Genomic DNA, 16,212 nt, shown 5'->3' with positions numbered 1-16,212 from the left:
CGATCCCTTTGGGTAATTTGATGTCTTGCTTCCATTTCTTCTTTCTCTGCATAAATTTCAGTGGATGTATTTTCATGCTGTTTGAGAACACATAGTGGGTTTTAAACAAAAGTAGTTTTAAAGCTTGGTTTTTGTTTGTTCTTAACCATCATAGCCAATTTCCTTTTATTGCATCTTAATCTACATTGTTTCAAGCCACTGGATAGTATGCTATCAAATAAAATCGTATCATGTTTTAGTTAATGGCTCAATTTGGGGGCATTCGGATGGTTGCTATTTCTTTACTTTATAGCATGGTAACAAACATCTTGGAGAATAGAACTTTGGTTTTCATTTTTAAATTTGATTTGTTATTTTTTTTTTTCTTGAAGAACAGTGTCCTCTAAATGGAGCTAAAAGGACGGAAGAGTATTTTTTCGAATATTAAAGATGAGCTCATTTCCCATTACAGGGGTTTTATCACTAGTGCACCTCTTGAGAATGGGCCCTAACTCCCATGGAAACCCGGGGCAGCCGGGATGGCGCCCCTGTTCACAATGACCTTCACAGTCAACCCAGTACCTCGGAAGGCTGTCATCACAAAATGTAGCTCTGAATGCCAAGTGACCCCAAGACTTGTGCCTGGCGGATGACCCCGTCTACCTGTGGGGCACCAGGTGGTTCCCCATGTCCTATGAGATCTGTGATATCAGCAGTCCCTGGGTTGTTCACTGCTGTCCCTGTGTGTGGAACCTTTACTGCTATTAGGTGAAGACTGTCCATAGATGATATGATGCCCCAGTCCTCTGTGGGCATTTTATTTTATTTTATTTTTGCTTTAACATATGTATGTTATTGATTGATTGATCCATTCATTCATTCATTGCACACAAATGGAGTCCAACTTTTCATTTCTCTGGTTGTACACGATGTAGATTCACACCATTCGTGCAGTATGCATATACATAGGGTGATGATGTCCATCTCATTCCACCATCTGCCCCACCCTCTGCCCCCTCCCCTCCCCTCATTTCCCTCTGCACAATCCAGGGTTCCTCCATCCTTCCCTTACCCCCACACCACAACTGTTATGTATCGGCATCCACGTATCAGAGAAAACATTCAGCCTTTGGTTTTTTGGGATTGGCTTATCTCACTTAGCATGATATTCTCCAACTCCATCCATTTACCTGTAAATGCCATAATTTTACTCTTCTTTATGACTGAGTAATATTCTATTTTATATATATATATACATATATGTATGTATATGTATGTATGTGTGTATGTGTGTGTGTATATATATATATACATATATATATATACACACACACACATATACACTACAGTTTCTTGTTTCTTATTTGTCTATTGAAGGGCATCTAGGTTGGTTCCACAATCTAACTATTATGAATTAAACTGCTATAAACATTGATGTGGCTGCATCACTGTAGTATGTTGATTCTAAGTCCTTTGAGTGTAAACCAAGGAGTGGGATAGCTGGGTCAAATGGTGAAATATCAAGAAGGCACCATTACTAACCTATCCAATTATGACTTTAAAAATATAGCTAAGCATAAGCTTTAAAATGCTAGTAAGTAGTGATGTTTACGATGCAGAATTGGAATATGACTTAAAAGAATCACACCTGCTCTGGAATAATTCAGTACTGATTGCAAAAATATGATTCAGGTTTGGTTCCTTTATGTTTTCTTTTTACATATCTTTCTTTTCTCCAGTGAACCTATATAATTTCTCTAATAGCTAAAATTATATTTTAAAAGACTTCAGCAAAGGGTTTGTTATGTAATAATTATTTCATCATTCTTGTGTTTCCTCTCTCTTGATTCAGACACACTTTCTTCTCCAAAACTGGTGCCAAAATGTAAATTACATGAGCAAAACACTAAGAAAATATTAATTTTTTTCAAAGAATTTGCATTGAATATCTTATTTTTTTTGGCCTGGTGGCTCACATCTCCAATCCCTGCTCCCTGGAGGCTGAGGCAGAAGGACCTCAAGTTTGAGACCATCCTGAGCAATTTAAGACCTTGTTTCAAAATAAAAATGAGAAAGGATTGGGAATGTAGCTTAGTGGTACAGTTCCCCTGGGTTCAGTCCCTAGTACTGGGTGGGAGGGGGATTTAGTTCCTTTCTTTAATCACGTTCTTGAAATCAAAGATTTTGTTAGCACCTGTTGCATTGTGTCCTTGGCATTGTAAAAGTGATAGCAAAGTTGATGAAAAGAGAAAGAGGAGGAGAAGGTGCAGAGAACACCCTGGGGGAGGGTGTGCTCTGGGGGAGGAGAGCCGCACTCAGTGCTTTTTATGTCTCGGGCCCATTTGTGATGTTTCAGCAACGAATTAATATAGTGACTTTCCCTCCCTTCTCCAACTCCCTCTGTGCCTTGTCCTGTCTAGTCTGAAGTTTCTTGGATCCCCAACAAGCATTACTCTGGGATTTATGGCCTGATGAAGCTCGTCCTGACCAAAACACTTCCTGCCAACCTGGAGAGAGTCATTGTCCTCGACACAGATATCACCTTCGCGACCGACATTGCGGAGCTCTGGGCTGTGTTCCACAAGTTCAAAGGTAATCGCGGCTGCTTTCTTTCTGGTGTCCTTGTAGGTGTCGGCACGTCAACCCTCCTGACTGTTTCTTTAAAGAGATGAGTTCACCTCAGATGAGGTCGTGCTATTCAAGTCAATAAGAAATCTCAAAAATAGTTACCTTTCAACTCTACTTCGATTTGAAACCTGTTAGAGTAAAACTGGAATTTGCATGTCTTTACTAAATGAAGCGGTAAGATGCGTGTGCCTAGGAAGAAACCAATTTAGGATACTTTGTAGCGATTAAATATCAAATGTGTGTATTTTGTATGCAGAAAATTGAGTGTTGATGTACTTGTGTAGAAACATGCATTTATTGGTTTTCTCTTTTTTGAAATAATTCTTTGATTGCCAAGAAAGCCTTTGAAGTAGCAGAAACAGGTATTGATTATAGAGTGTTTGAAATGTTCTTATGGCTTTTGCTTTCCTTAGCATGATTATTATTTTGAGGAGGTGTGTTAGTTTGGTTTTCAGAGACCTCTCTTCTCATCTGGTAACTTTCTTCTTAGCACTTACTATTACCTTTGTGAAGACCTCAATGTATATGAGCCTATCTGATAGGCAATTGTGAGCCCAGTATTATATTTGATTCTGGTGGGGCACATGAGAGAAGTCACAGGTTACCAGGAATTTCAGGCTGTTTTAATACCTCTCTCCCCAGCTTTGTAGTTTTGAAGTTCCTCTCTCTATTGGACAAATGCAATGAGAGAGAAATTTGTTAATAAGATCACTAATTTCCTATCTTTTTCTTTGTCAGATTGCATACTAGATTCTGCTTAAAATCACTGTGCTTCTTCTCTTAGCTCTTTATTCTGTGAAGGTGAAATCCTCCTTACTAATTTTCAATATAGCATTTCCCGTTGGTCTCTGTTTCCATTCATGGGCAGGGTAAATTCCTTGCCCTACTGTGGTCACTGCCTGTTTCCTTCCAGGATCATCATAGCTCTGGGCTAAGTGAGGAAAGTGTTCAGCATATCACAGGATTGACATTGTGCCCCTGGGACTCTTTTCCTTATCAGGATCAAAATTAACATTTCTTATCTGGGTCAATAATGGCATTAGGGAGACATCCTTTAACAAAACTGGGAACGGGGTGTCTCTGCTGTCTAATCTCTTCCGCATAGAATGCTGGGATCTACCCTTTTATTTCCTAAATCAAGACACTGAAGTTTGGAGGGATGCAGGGTTTTGCCCAGAGTTGAGATCAGAAATATGTGTGCATTGGCTTTTCTCTGTTGTTTCTGCTGTGTCTCTTTCTGGTCACACAGAACTCATTTGGGACAGTTTTTCTTTAATTGCAGTGTATTTTATTCATGTTTTTATGCTGATGTTCAATGTTGACTGATGCATTTATTCAGCAGCATTTATTGTGTCCCAATTGGGTGTCAGACTGTGTACCTAAATCAGGAAATGAAAAGAGGGGTAACAGAGGGACAGGGAGAGTTGTCACCTGTCCTGGAGAGGGGCAGAGTAGTCTGATGGGACGCATCACAAGGCAGGTGGTAACTGTGTGCTCTTTAGTTGGGAAAGAGCAACAGATGCCCATGTTCCCTTTGAGAAGAGGGGCCTTTGCTCTCTAGCTCCTGGGAGTTCTCTCTGGCCGTGGCCCCCTGCCGGGAATGCACCATGCCAGGCGTTGACTAAGGAGCAGGGGACCCTGCTAATCAGCTCTCTCCCTGGAGACCACCTCACAGCCTGAGGCCCTCTGTCCAGTCCTGCTCTCTGTCCTCCTCTTTCAGAGGAGCTGGTCCCTAGAGTTCTCCCTGATTAACCTTTCATGTGCTGATTTCTATCTCAATTTGCTTCTCTTGAAATCAGCCCTTGCCTCTATCCACAGCTCTAGGTCTCCCTTGGAGAAGTGCAGCTTAGCAAAATCACTAGGACAGGTGATCAGAAATCTCAGCGCTGCGTCCAGCAAATCACTTTTATTCTGTTGCAGCCAGGGTGGGCCATAGTTCTAGTGGTGTTGTGCAGCTAACAGCAACAGCACTCATAATCATGGTTTTAACCACGCTGGCATCTCCTGCAGAAGGAAAGGGAGGCCTCTGGGCTCTTGCTGCCCCTGGAGTTGCAGATTTGGAGGGCGCTGAGGTTCGAGGCGGTTCCTGGGGCTAAGCAGAGTATATGGGCCAAGGCCAGTACAGGACCAGGGGACCTTTGAATGCCAGAGCTGGGTTATCAGGCTGTATTCTATTTTTTCGTTCTTTGATTCATCCATTTCTAGCATTTACGAAGCCCCCACTGTGAGGGGAGTTTGTTAGGTATCATTATTCCCAAAAATTGTGTGATGTGGCACCTGCCGTCAGGAAGCTCCCTGATGGGGCAGAAGGTGTTACCACCACCTGCAGAGGAGTAGCAGTCTGAGGTCCTCCTGCCCCGATTCTCGTTTTAGTGAGGAAATGCAGAGGTGAAGAGAAAATAGGTAAGCTCTTCCCTGCTCGTCAGGCCTTCTGTGTCTTCTTTTTGGTGAATTTAATTTTCCTTAAGTCTATCTATTAGAAGCCAGGTCTGGAATAGGGAGAAAGCCTCTTAGGACAGATCCATCAATGTAGAAAGTTCTGGCCCGAGTGACTCTTGGAGCCATAGGCCTGACTTCACCTCGGTGGCACATGCCTGCCTCCCACACCAGTGGTCTGCACCCTTCCCCGGCCTGTGCAGCCCCTGGGTGGGGTTGGGGAGGTAGTAAATGCAAGATCTCACAAGAAGGGTGACATTTAAGCAGAGAACAAGTAAGCTTGCTGTCCCAGAGGACAGTGGAAGAGGGTCTGGGACAGAAGGACAGGAGCGTCCACTTTGCTGTGAGTAGGTGTGGCATGTAAGAGGGATGGGAGAGATGGCCCAACAGCAGGAGGTGCCCAGGAGGTGGCTGGGGGTTGACCAAGTCATATCACAGGGACCTTGTTTACAGGATTCCAGGGGGGACACTGACTTTCCCGCCAGGCACCTAGGGGACTTTGAGCAGGGGCAGGACTTGATCTGCTCTGTTTCTGATGGGTCATCCTGACTGCCCTTTTTAGGATGGAAGGACGTGAGGAAACCATTCAGGAGGCAGTTCCAGTCCTCTAGGTGGGGGTGACGGGGGCTCAGGCCCGGGTGGAGCGGTAGAGGAGGGGAAGTCGTCTCATTAGGGTAGGTGTCGAAGGCCAAGTCACCAGGACACTCCGGGGAGTGGCAGAGAGCAGGGTGGAGGATGACCCCAGGTGGCTGGTGGGCGCAGTGGCTCTGGGGAGCCAGAGAGGACTGTGAGAGCGGTCACGGCGGCTCCGGAACTTGCCAGGCTGGGTAATGTGAGATCTGGCCTTGGAGTCTGCCTGGAGAGGTGAGGAGGCAGGCAGGTAAGTCATATTTGCTGAGCCAAGGGAAGATAACTGTTATTTCTCAAGTCCTTCTTCTATTCCGGGCACTGAACTAGAAGCTTTGTATATTTGAAAGTGAAATAAACCGAGCCTGAGGGAGATTAAATTGCTGTCCCTGCTCAGAGAGCCATCACACAGCAAAACTGACCCCAGGCCCTTTGACTCCGGAGTCTGTGCTGTGTCCACAGCCTTGTGTCACCTCTCCTGGATCCCTGCTGGGGTGGAGAGGGGGACGCCCACCAAGCTGGGAGGCAGGGTCTGCACTTAGACTCGTGCTCCTGAGCCACCAGGACCCTGGGTGCATTAGTAAACTGCACACAGAACTGGAAGCAATGCGTGATTGTAACGGTGGGGGAGGAAGCTGTGAGGGCTGTAATCAGAGCCTTAGGAAGAGAGCCCTGCTGAGCGTTAAAGACGGCGGTGTCACCCACGGGGCATTTGCCTCCCCCTGAAGTGGGCGTGTCGCCACGGTGCACGGTTCTGGCCTTCAGGCAGGTGTAGTCACTACCCAGCTTGCCTTTGTGTGCCGCAGCTGTGCCATGGGCATCTTTCAAGGGCCTGCCAGGCTAACCATGGCTGATCAGAGCTCCTGGGCTCAGCGCTTCCCTGACCCAGCCACTTGGTTCAGCGCTTTGTGAGTGAACTCGGTGGCCTGCACAGCCCGGCGTGGAGCAGTCACTGTTGAGGTCCCTATCTTAAAAGTTCGGGATTGGATTCTTCCCGAGGCAGGGCAGCTTCTCCAGCGTCTCACCGCTCTCACGGTGTGAAACTGGGATTGGAACTCAGATGACCCCAACTTAAATCCAGTCCTCTTCACCCAGCGCCCCGCATTCCTGAGAAGGGGAAGGGAAAGCACTCTGTGGATGTGGCCAAGAGTCTCTTTGGAGAGACAAAAGGGGGGACCCGGGTTGGCTGTGTAAACCAGTTTGGAGAAGTCAGACCCAAGGTGACACCTGCATTCAGAGGACAGAGGCAGAATCAGAGGCACAGAGACGTACAGACACCGGCATCCCGCCCGGCGTGTGACTTCCCGTAATTCTGCATGTGGAGTGACTGTGGGCCCCTGGCTTATTATGGGTTGGTAGAGGAGGTCAGCTGGGCTCACTGCTAACTCGAGTAGGCACTATTTTCTGAGTGTTCGTGTTCCCCCAAAATTCATAACCCCAAAGTTAATAATCCCCAGTGCCATCGTTTAAGAGATAAGCTGTTTAGGAAGTGATTAGATCATTAGGGCTCCTGTAATGGGGTTAATACCTGTATAAAAATGGCCTCAAGGCGGTTGTCTGTCCTTCTGCTGTGTGAAAACAGAATTAGAAGGAACCATCTAATGAAGCAGGCAGCGAGCCCTCGCCAAACACCAGGTTGATCGTTGCCTTGAGCTTGTGACTTCCTAGCCACCAGAACTATGAGAAATTAATTCCGTTGTTTATACATTACCAATTCTAAGGTGTTTTGTTACCGCAGCTCAAGCAGACTAAGATAGCAGGTCGCCGGGCTCCTCTGGGCCCAGGTGAGCTAGGGACAGTGCTAACGGGGTCAGTGTGAGACCCGCACCAGGTCACCTGCATTCTTCTTCCAACGTTCCCTTTTCTCTGAGGACTCCTGCCAGCGCCTGTGGGGTCCCGGTGAACACTGTTGCTGTGTGTCTGCCCCATTACCTCTCAGCTCTGTCTGTGAAGCCATCGGGCTGAGGTGGCTATAAATGTAAAATATCATAGGAAAATGGAACGTGAAAACGTCGGAGGCGTTATTTCTGCAAAGGCGTCTGTAGAACTTTTATGCTTCTACTCAGTTGCCTTGAAGAAGTTTTTAAAAACTCTTTAAAGTTCTTCAGGTCTCTTCTTTCTGGCCGTGCCCATCTCCCCTGATGGGATTTGGTGGAGTAGCATGAGCTGAGCAAAGAAAGAGAGCAAGTTCAAATCCCTGCTGGCCTACTTATCAGCAGGAGAGTTGGGAGGTCATTACCCGCTCAGCCTCGCCGCCTCCTCACCTGTAGAAAAACACGGACTCTTTGCGCAGCGGTCAGGTGAGGTTTGGGAGGGGCCCTACCCCTGCTGGTACCCAGTAGGCTCTCAGACCATGTTGTACCTTTTCTCCTTCCTTCCTCCTCTCTCCCATGTCCCAGGCCACTCTTATTGGTCCCTTTTCCTTTGATTTAAACCCTCCTCTGTTCCTCCTCCACCTGCCTCCAAATCAGGCCCTCCGTTCCCTCCCTGGCTGGTGTGAAAGGAATCAAAGTGGACCTTTCAGGACGACCGTGACCCCTTGTGCTGGCCAGGTTTCCCCGATGAAAGCTGTCCCTTCTCGTCCAGTGCGACGAGCCCTCTCCCAAGGACCCACGTAGACTTCCACACGTCTCGCCTTCTCTCCAGACAGTTCCTAACCTGAGAGACTGTTTGGCCAGAGGGAAGAAAAACAGACATTTTTAAAGATAAAAATTCTCAAATAAAGTGCTTTAAAATGGCCTCAGCAGCTGGCGTCTACTCAGGAGCGTGCGGTGAGTGCAGAGCCTGGAGCTCTGTGGGCCAGAGCCAGCCTGAGCCTGTGTTCTTTGTCACCAGTCACGCAATTTTGCTAAAAGACTGGGGCACTTTTGTTAAAAACAATCTGTACCGTGTTTTAACATTATCTCTGGCGTTGACGGGTTTCCTTCCCTGTCACTAAGTTGTATTTGGCTTTGGTTTTTACCTTGAACCTCCTAGCTGATTTTCCACTTGGAGAATCTCAGTGGCTTCTTGCGACCTGCCCCCTCCTTTCTTCTCCTCGCTTATCCCTGCTGCCTTTCATCCAGAATCAGACACCGGCACATCTCCTCTGAGGTGCTCCTGGTCCTTCCATTGGGCCAGCGGAGGCATCAATCACTGGGGCCACATCGCGACGGCATTCCTGGGAACAGGAAGGAAAGGGTTTTCATTATGTTCATAGTAACTTGGCTGCAAATCTGCCTTTTCCTATGGCATTAGGTGACCATTTAACGTCTCAGGCCTCTTTGGGCTGGTTGTTTTTCTGAAGAGTGAGGGGACGATCCATTAATAACTGCCCCCCAGGCTTTATCTTGGTGGTTATATCAGATAATGTTTGTGTATTGCACGTTATATAATAAATGGTAGTTTGCTGCCTTTCCTTCTACATGTTTCTCTTGTTCCTAAACCTGAAATTCTTGAGAGTTAAGGGAACAGATGCTGCTCCCCTCCCTCCCTCCCTCCTTGCCGCTCCATTCCTCTTCCCTCCCTCCCTCCTTCCCGCTCCATTCCTCTCCTTTCCTCTCCTTTTTCCTCCTCCTTTCTTCCCTCCCTCCCTCCCTTCCTACCTTCCACATTCACTCAGTCATTCATTCTTTCCTTACTTCATTAGCTGAGCCCCTGGGCCAGCCCTGGATCCTGGAGATGAAGCAGTGGATAAGGCCCCCTGCCCGCCCTCCTCTAACTCACGTCCCTTCAGCTCTGTTTAGGTGTCTGGCCCTGGACCGTCTCCTTTATCTCTCATGGACGTCTCTGAGTAGCTCACCTGAAGTCACTACTGAGGAGTTAGTGGCAGAACCTGACTTGAAGCCAGGCTGACCTCAGCGCCCACACTCCTAACACGAGGTTCTAGATCCATGCGAACGCACAATTACGTCAAAGTATGGGACATGCCTTGAAAGGGAAGGTGCAGGCCGGGTGTGGAGGCACACGCCTGTAATTCCAGTGACTCAGGAGGCCGAGGCAGGAGGATCACAATTTCGAGGTCAACCTCAGCAATTTAATGAAGTACTAAATAACTTAGTTGCGACCCTGCCTCAAAATACTCAAAAGGACTGGGGATGGGCTTAGTGGTTAGGTACTCAGGTTTAATTCCCAGGACCCCCAACACCCCCCCCCAAAAAAAAAGGAGAAGAAGAAGAATGGAAGGAAGGAAGATGCAGGGTGAGGTAGGACCGTACTGTGAGGAGGGCCTCTGAAGCAGGAGACGTGGATGTGGCCGCCTTCTGTTCTGCACCAGCCGTGACTGGCGGAAGCCTAGGCCTGCGGTCCAGAAAGAGAACAGTACAGACAAAACGAAGGGAACATTAAACAGGCTCCTCAGACAGAGGGCGGCTGCCGCCTTTGTTCCCCGCTCTGATGTTCCCCCTTCCTGGACGCTCATCCTTCAGACCTCTCCGAGTCTCCCTGCCGTCAATCCCTTCAAGTCTGTGCTCAAATCTCAGCTTCCAGAGAGACTTTCCCTGATGGTCCCATTTCATCTGCACCTGGAGACGCCGCCCATCCCTCCCACCCTGCTCTGTCATCTTTCTTATCCGTCGCACTCGGGGCTGTCTGATCCACTGAGCCGCGACTTATCGTGTGGGCTGCTCTGCCCCACCCGGCAGGCGCCCCGGGTGCAGCCTGCTGTGCTGCTCATTCCGTGTCCTTCCTGCTGGGGGATAAGGAAGTACCAGGAGGGCAGCAACCATGGTCATCACGTTCCTGGAACTGTGCTGAGCACACAGTAGATGCTCAGTAAGCGTTTATTGAATAATGAACAGATAAAGCTGGTGATTCTGGGTGGAATGGGTGGTAGGGAAGGATGCCAGAGAAGTACCATGGCTGCTGTAGGTCTGGGCTTGGGGTTATCCAACTGGTCATTGATAGATGGCTCAGAGCTCAGAGGCAGTCATAGGCTCAGATTTTCAGAGTTGAAGAATTCCCTTTGGTTGGGTGGGGACCATCTGAACGCTGAGGCAGGAAACCGGCCCAGAGGTTCCCTCCTTATCTGCGGGGAGTTTGTCCAAGCCCTCAGTGGCGCCGGAAACCACCGGGAGTCCTGAACCTTATGTGTACTTTTTTTCTTTTTAATGCAGACATACCTATGCCAAAATTTGATCTATAAAGTAGATGTAGTAAGAGATCAACAATAATAATAAAGTAGAACAATGTTAACAATAGACTGTACTAAAAGTGATGTAAATGTGGTCTCTTTCTCACTCCAAATAGCTGATTGTGCTTTTACCTTTTCACCTGAAGAATACCCTTACCATCTTCTCTTTGGAATATTCCAGTGGCTGGCCTTGCACTCTTGTGCTATTGGATCATTACAAAGAAAAATAAAGGTTATTCAAATATAACCACTGCGGTACCTCAGGAGCAGAGCTGATAACCACAGTAGCTACAAGTGACTATCGGGCGAGTAGGCCGTACTGTGGACAGGCTGATCCTCAGGAAAGACGCACAGCCTGAGCCAGATGGAGCAGTATTTTATTATGCTACTCAGGATGGGGTTTAGACTTTCGAGTTGTTTATTTTGGGGACTCTCCATTTAATATTTTCAGACCATGGTTGAGTGTGGGTAACTCAAACTACCAAAAGTGAGTCCACAGATAAGAGGGGCCTGCTGGACTGACAGGGAGCTTCAGCAGCACACGGGAGCCGCCACTCCAGGCTAAGCCAGGGGTGGTAGCAACCGAAGGGGCAGAGCAGAGGCCGTGAGGAGGAGGGCGGAGCGCTCTGGCGGCAAGTTCTGTTGGGACTTGCAGATCTGGATCCTCTAAGAGACCTCTGGCCTGGAGGTCCCTTCAGGTGTTTCCTGTTAAGACTAAAATGGAGCTTGAGGTATGGAAATGGAGGCTCTCAGCAGATAATTCCAGTTGGCTTCTCTGGACCTCCAGGTGTGCTCCAGAGTAGAGCACTCCCCCAGGGTTCCAATCCAGGGGAGGGCACCAGGTCCTGCGGGGAATGCCGCTGGATTTGATGTCTAATAGAGAGCTACGTGGGTGGGGGCAGAATGGAGTCAACAAGGACCAAGGCGGGGCAAGATGGGGTTGGTGTCCTGAAATCCACGTGGAGGAGGAGTTGCTGATGGATGCCTAGCAAAGTCAGCGAGAACCCTTGGGCACATTCCAGTGTGTCTAGAGCTGCTGCTGGTGCAGGCCAGGCCAGTGAATAATGCCTCTGCCTTGTAAGGCCAGCCTGCCCTGAGCACATGGGGCAGAGGATGGAGCCATATTGATCCATCCCTAGGATTCACTGACGGCGTGGCCTCTAACAATTTCTTGACTTCCTTAAATGGACAGGGTCAGGCTGTTGGGGAGAACACCTTCAATCTTATCATCAAAGAGAGGAAAGACAGACTTCTGGATGTGGGCCTGTCGTTCTTTCCCCACTTTCTGCCCCTTTCCCTATCCAAGGGTCCACTCGCAGTTTGATTGGTTAAAGAAGCTGGGGCCATTATTTGGGGTTGCTCAGCGTATTCTTGCCATCTTTATAACCTTGGTGAATTACTGAGACCTCTGTACCTCTATTTCCTATGGCCAAAATGGGGATCATAATACTCATAGGGTATTGGTATAAAAAGTCAGCTTTTTGTCACTATGGTGAAATACCAGAGACAAGCAACTTATGAAGGAAAGAGGTCTATTTAGCTCACAGGTTTGAAGGCTTGGAGTCCAAAGGCATAGTGTTGTATGGCAAAGGCCACCTCTTGGCTGCATCACCCTGGCTGCTCATGGCACAGATAGCAATGGTAGGAACATGTGTGGGACCAAATGATTACGTCATCTTAAACCAGGAGCAGAGAGGATGGGGTGGGGCCGGGCCAGCCTCAGGCCTTTATAACAGTCCTCTTGGAGCAATTCAAGGGATCACATAAGAACTACCATGGAAGAGTATGTCTCCTGTGCCCAAAAGACCTGCTGCCCAATCCCACCTCTTGAAGTTTCAGTCACCTCCCAGTAGTACCCCCCAGGGCACCAGAGCTTTAATCATGGTGGACCCTTGGAGTACACTCACACCACATCCAAAATGTAGGAGGTGTCACATGAGGTGACCACATGAAGGTCCCAGTGAAGCAGGGGACACTGCGCAAGCACCCGCCCGAGTCAGCTGCTACAGTCATTAGTACTGGAGTCACCGTCATGACGAGGGGCAGCCTCTGCACACCTGAAGGTTCAAGGCCATGGCGGAAGTTCTTGATATCGGAGGGGACGGTGCTAGTCCTGTGTGACAGAGTGGTACCAATGGCCTAGACGGCAATGAGTGGAGGAGGCCTGGGGACAGGGTGACACAGGCAGAAGGGCTGGGGTTTCCTTCTAATTGGAAAGAACTGGCCCCACTTCTCAGCAGGGAGGTCGGAGGCTGTGGAATGAGACACCCAGGGCTGGTGAGAGTCCTCGCCCTCCCCTGCCCACCACACTCCAGCTTCTGCTCCTCAACCGGACAGTGTTTCAGGAGCAAAATGTGCACTTCACCTAGTACTTTGCAGGCATTGGCTCTGTGATCTCAGTTACAAAGTGGAGGGCTTTTCACATTTTACCATTTTGGAAGCTGAGATGTAACTTGCAAAAGCGACTTGACAGATGGTCTCTTCTCCTGGAAAATGTTTCGATAGATCCTGTAATCAGTGGCCTCTTAGAATCCAGGAAGAAAGACGGGTGTTATTATTTTTATTAGTGTTATTTCTCTAGCTTTTGCTTCTATCTTTAAGTGGTAGAGGAGAGAAGGAGGGTGGATAGAAGCTCTGGACTGGAAAGAAAGAGATGGCACAGCCGCCGGGGAGGGTTTCCGCCGGCCCCTCCTGGATTACCTTGTATTGTCTGACAGGGTTCTGGAACATCTAAGCCAGCACTGTCTTTGGTAAATATCAGGAAACAGGGCTGCCCGGAAGTCTCTTCTTGCTCATTTGGATATTCAGACAATGTGTCTTGAGTCCCTCCTTGGAATGAAATGCACAAGTTCTGCTCTCTCATGCTCTGTCCATTAGGAATTCATGTCAGCACCTTCTCTGAATAAATCCGGTGGTTCTTGACGTGAGTCGTTGGCTGCGGGCTCGTCCAGCATTTAGCCGGTATCGGCTGCCTTGGGTTTTGGAGATTTCAATTGTGAGTGTAGCCAAGAGGATGCACAAAGGGGACAGGGCTATTGTAGGTCATTCTGGGGGAAAGTGGGGCGAGGGAGCAGCTGGAACCCAAGAAAGGCACTAAAAAAGAATAAACAGATACATGGAGACCAGAAGCATACTTGTTGAAGGAATTGATGGTGACAAAGACTGAGTTGTCCACTTTCACAGTCATGTGACCAGGGAAGAGACCAATTCCTTTTTCTTGTTTGCTCTACAAGTATCTTGACCCAGGGACCTTACGTCCTACTCCTGCTCTACCTTAGCAACTCACCAAATTGGATTCGTAGGCGTGTGGGAGCCGAGCAGGACCTAATGATCATCGACAGCTTTGTCCTTTGAACGCTTGTTCTGAGTTGCAGGGCGGAGGGTGACTTCTGTATTACAGCAAGCTGCAGAGTCTCCACATTACACAGGGCAGCGCCCACTCCCATCCCCCGCAGTGGCCCGCACTGCACCGCTGATGGAGATCAGTGCTCCGGTATGGATTCCCTCCTTGGTGCTGTTGACATTTGGGGCTCCATGACTCTTTGTTGTGGGGAGGGCTGCTGCCAGTGCTCTGCAGGATGTTGAGCAGCATCCATGGCTACCACCTGCCAGATGCCAAGAGCATCCTCCCCCAGCCTCCAGCTTGATCATCAGTTGCTAACTTGGAGACTCAACATCCACATGCCTTTGAGTGACTTTCTGAAGGGGTTCTATGCTAGGTTCCTGTTGCTTTAGACTTTCTTTCCTTTCCTGTTTATACTCAACACCAGCCACAAAAGGTGCTTGAACTGTGAATTTTCTCTTTGAGAACCACAGAGTTGAGCAACCTGTAGTGAAGGTCTGCTTGCAGAAGATAAATGAACGCATCCAGTCCCTTCTACCTGAAGGTACACAACACCAAGGGAGGGTCAGATGGCATTAATCAGACCCCAGAGCATCCGTGCCCACAAAAGGCCACAGATTTGATTAGGACTCGTGAGAATTTCTGATCTCGCCTCAAAATTACAAGAGCCACCAGTTTGCTCCTCATCTGCATATTCATAAAGAGAAAAACTCGGTACACGCTATTCCATGACTGTCAGGGACACAGCTTTACTCCTCCCTGTGAAATGCATAGGGATATTTTTAGCAGCTCTCCTATGGGACGGGGCGGAGGTGGCCTGTCGGGGAAGGCGGATGCCAGGTATCCTTTCCTCACAGTGCTCAGAGTTGTCCACGGGGAAGAGGGCAGCAGGCAGAGCCAGTCAGGAGCACAGAGTCCCTATGAGAAGGAGGGAGGGGTCTTCCATAGGCGCTCGGTCACCTGGAGTGTGTCACAGTACTTCCCTGGTACACACACGTGTGGAGATATATATATATATATCCATCTCCAAACCTCCCAAAATTCCACCACCTTCCCATGGCATCGCAAAGTGGTGCCACCAGGTCTTTAACCCATGAGACTATCTGACCTGGGGAGGCTTCAGATTCATTGTGTGTGTGTGTGGACATATTCACCTACACATACATAGGTCTATTAGACTCACTATCCTCATGCCTTTGAATGGGAGTCTCTGAATTTGCTCAGTGCAAAAGCTTCTACTGAATTTGCTTTAGACTTTTTTTCATGTATATATATATATTTTTTTTTTTTCCCTCCACTAACAACCACCTTCATCAGAACAGAGAGCACTAGGGTGTTTTGTTTTTGCTTTTCTTATTTGCCTTTTGATGGGCCAGAGGGACCAAGAAAGTTTGGAGATTTTAGGTGCCACTTCTTTAATGATTAGCTGACAAAAAAGAACACAGGGTCATCTCCCATGATGACAAAAATTCTTATGAGAGAAAAGAGAAGATTCCTCGGATCCAGCCAATAATCCTCATTTTAGAATTTATATTTGAGATGCTGTCCTCCAGAGTGTTAAATAAGGAGGCAGCCCTCCGAGCACATGCCTTACGTGGCAGAGGAGAGGAAAGACTGTTAGTCAGTGATACAACTTGATTTTCTTAAAAATACGTCTAGTTGTAGATGGACACAATGCCTTTATTTTATTTATTTATTTTTATGTGGTGCTGAGGATTGAACCCAGTGCCTCACACGTGCTAGGCAAGTGCTCTACCACTGAGCCGCTAAAAAAGAATGAAGAAACAGATGCATGGAGACCAGAAATATACTTGTTGAATGAATTGATAGTGACAAAGTTTTAATCAACTTTATTTTGAAGCAGCTTTAGTTTGACAGAAAAAAAAATTTGTACCTCAGTGGTGGAGCGCTTGCCTAACATGTGTGAGGCACTGGGTTTGATCCTCAGCACCACATAAAAATAAGAATGAATAAATAAAATAAAGGTATCGTGTCTGTCTATAGCTAATTTTTCTAAAAAAATTAATAGAAGAAAAGATTTAGGCTTAAAAATTCAATATAGAATGAAGAGTTTCAATGTACCCTGGAC

At 47.8% G+C, this 16,212-nt stretch overlaps 1 protein-coding gene across 6 annotated transcripts in view; it reads left to right on the top strand.

Annotated features, from left to right (window-relative positions):
- Positions 1-16,212, top strand: part of Large1 (LARGE xylosyl- and glucuronyltransferase 1) — a 494,157-nt gene that overhangs the window by 287,845 nt on the left and 190,100 nt on the right. For all 6 annotated transcript variants that reach the window (XM_047549176.1, XM_047549171.1, XM_047549173.1 and 3 more), the window contains exon 6: positions 2,400-2,571. In XM_047549176.1, coding sequence (XP_047405132.1) covers positions 2,400-2,571 — 172 coding nt within the window. The remainder of the gene's footprint in view (positions 1-2,399; positions 2,572-16,212) is intronic.

The sequence above is a fragment of the Sciurus carolinensis genome, chromosome 4 (assembly GCF_902686445.1).
Source record: "Sciurus carolinensis chromosome 4, mSciCar1.2, whole genome shotgun sequence".
Taxonomy (NCBI): Eukaryota; Metazoa; Chordata; class Mammalia; order Rodentia; family Sciuridae; genus Sciurus; species Sciurus carolinensis.
This window is presented reverse-complemented; position numbering and strand designations above follow the sequence as displayed.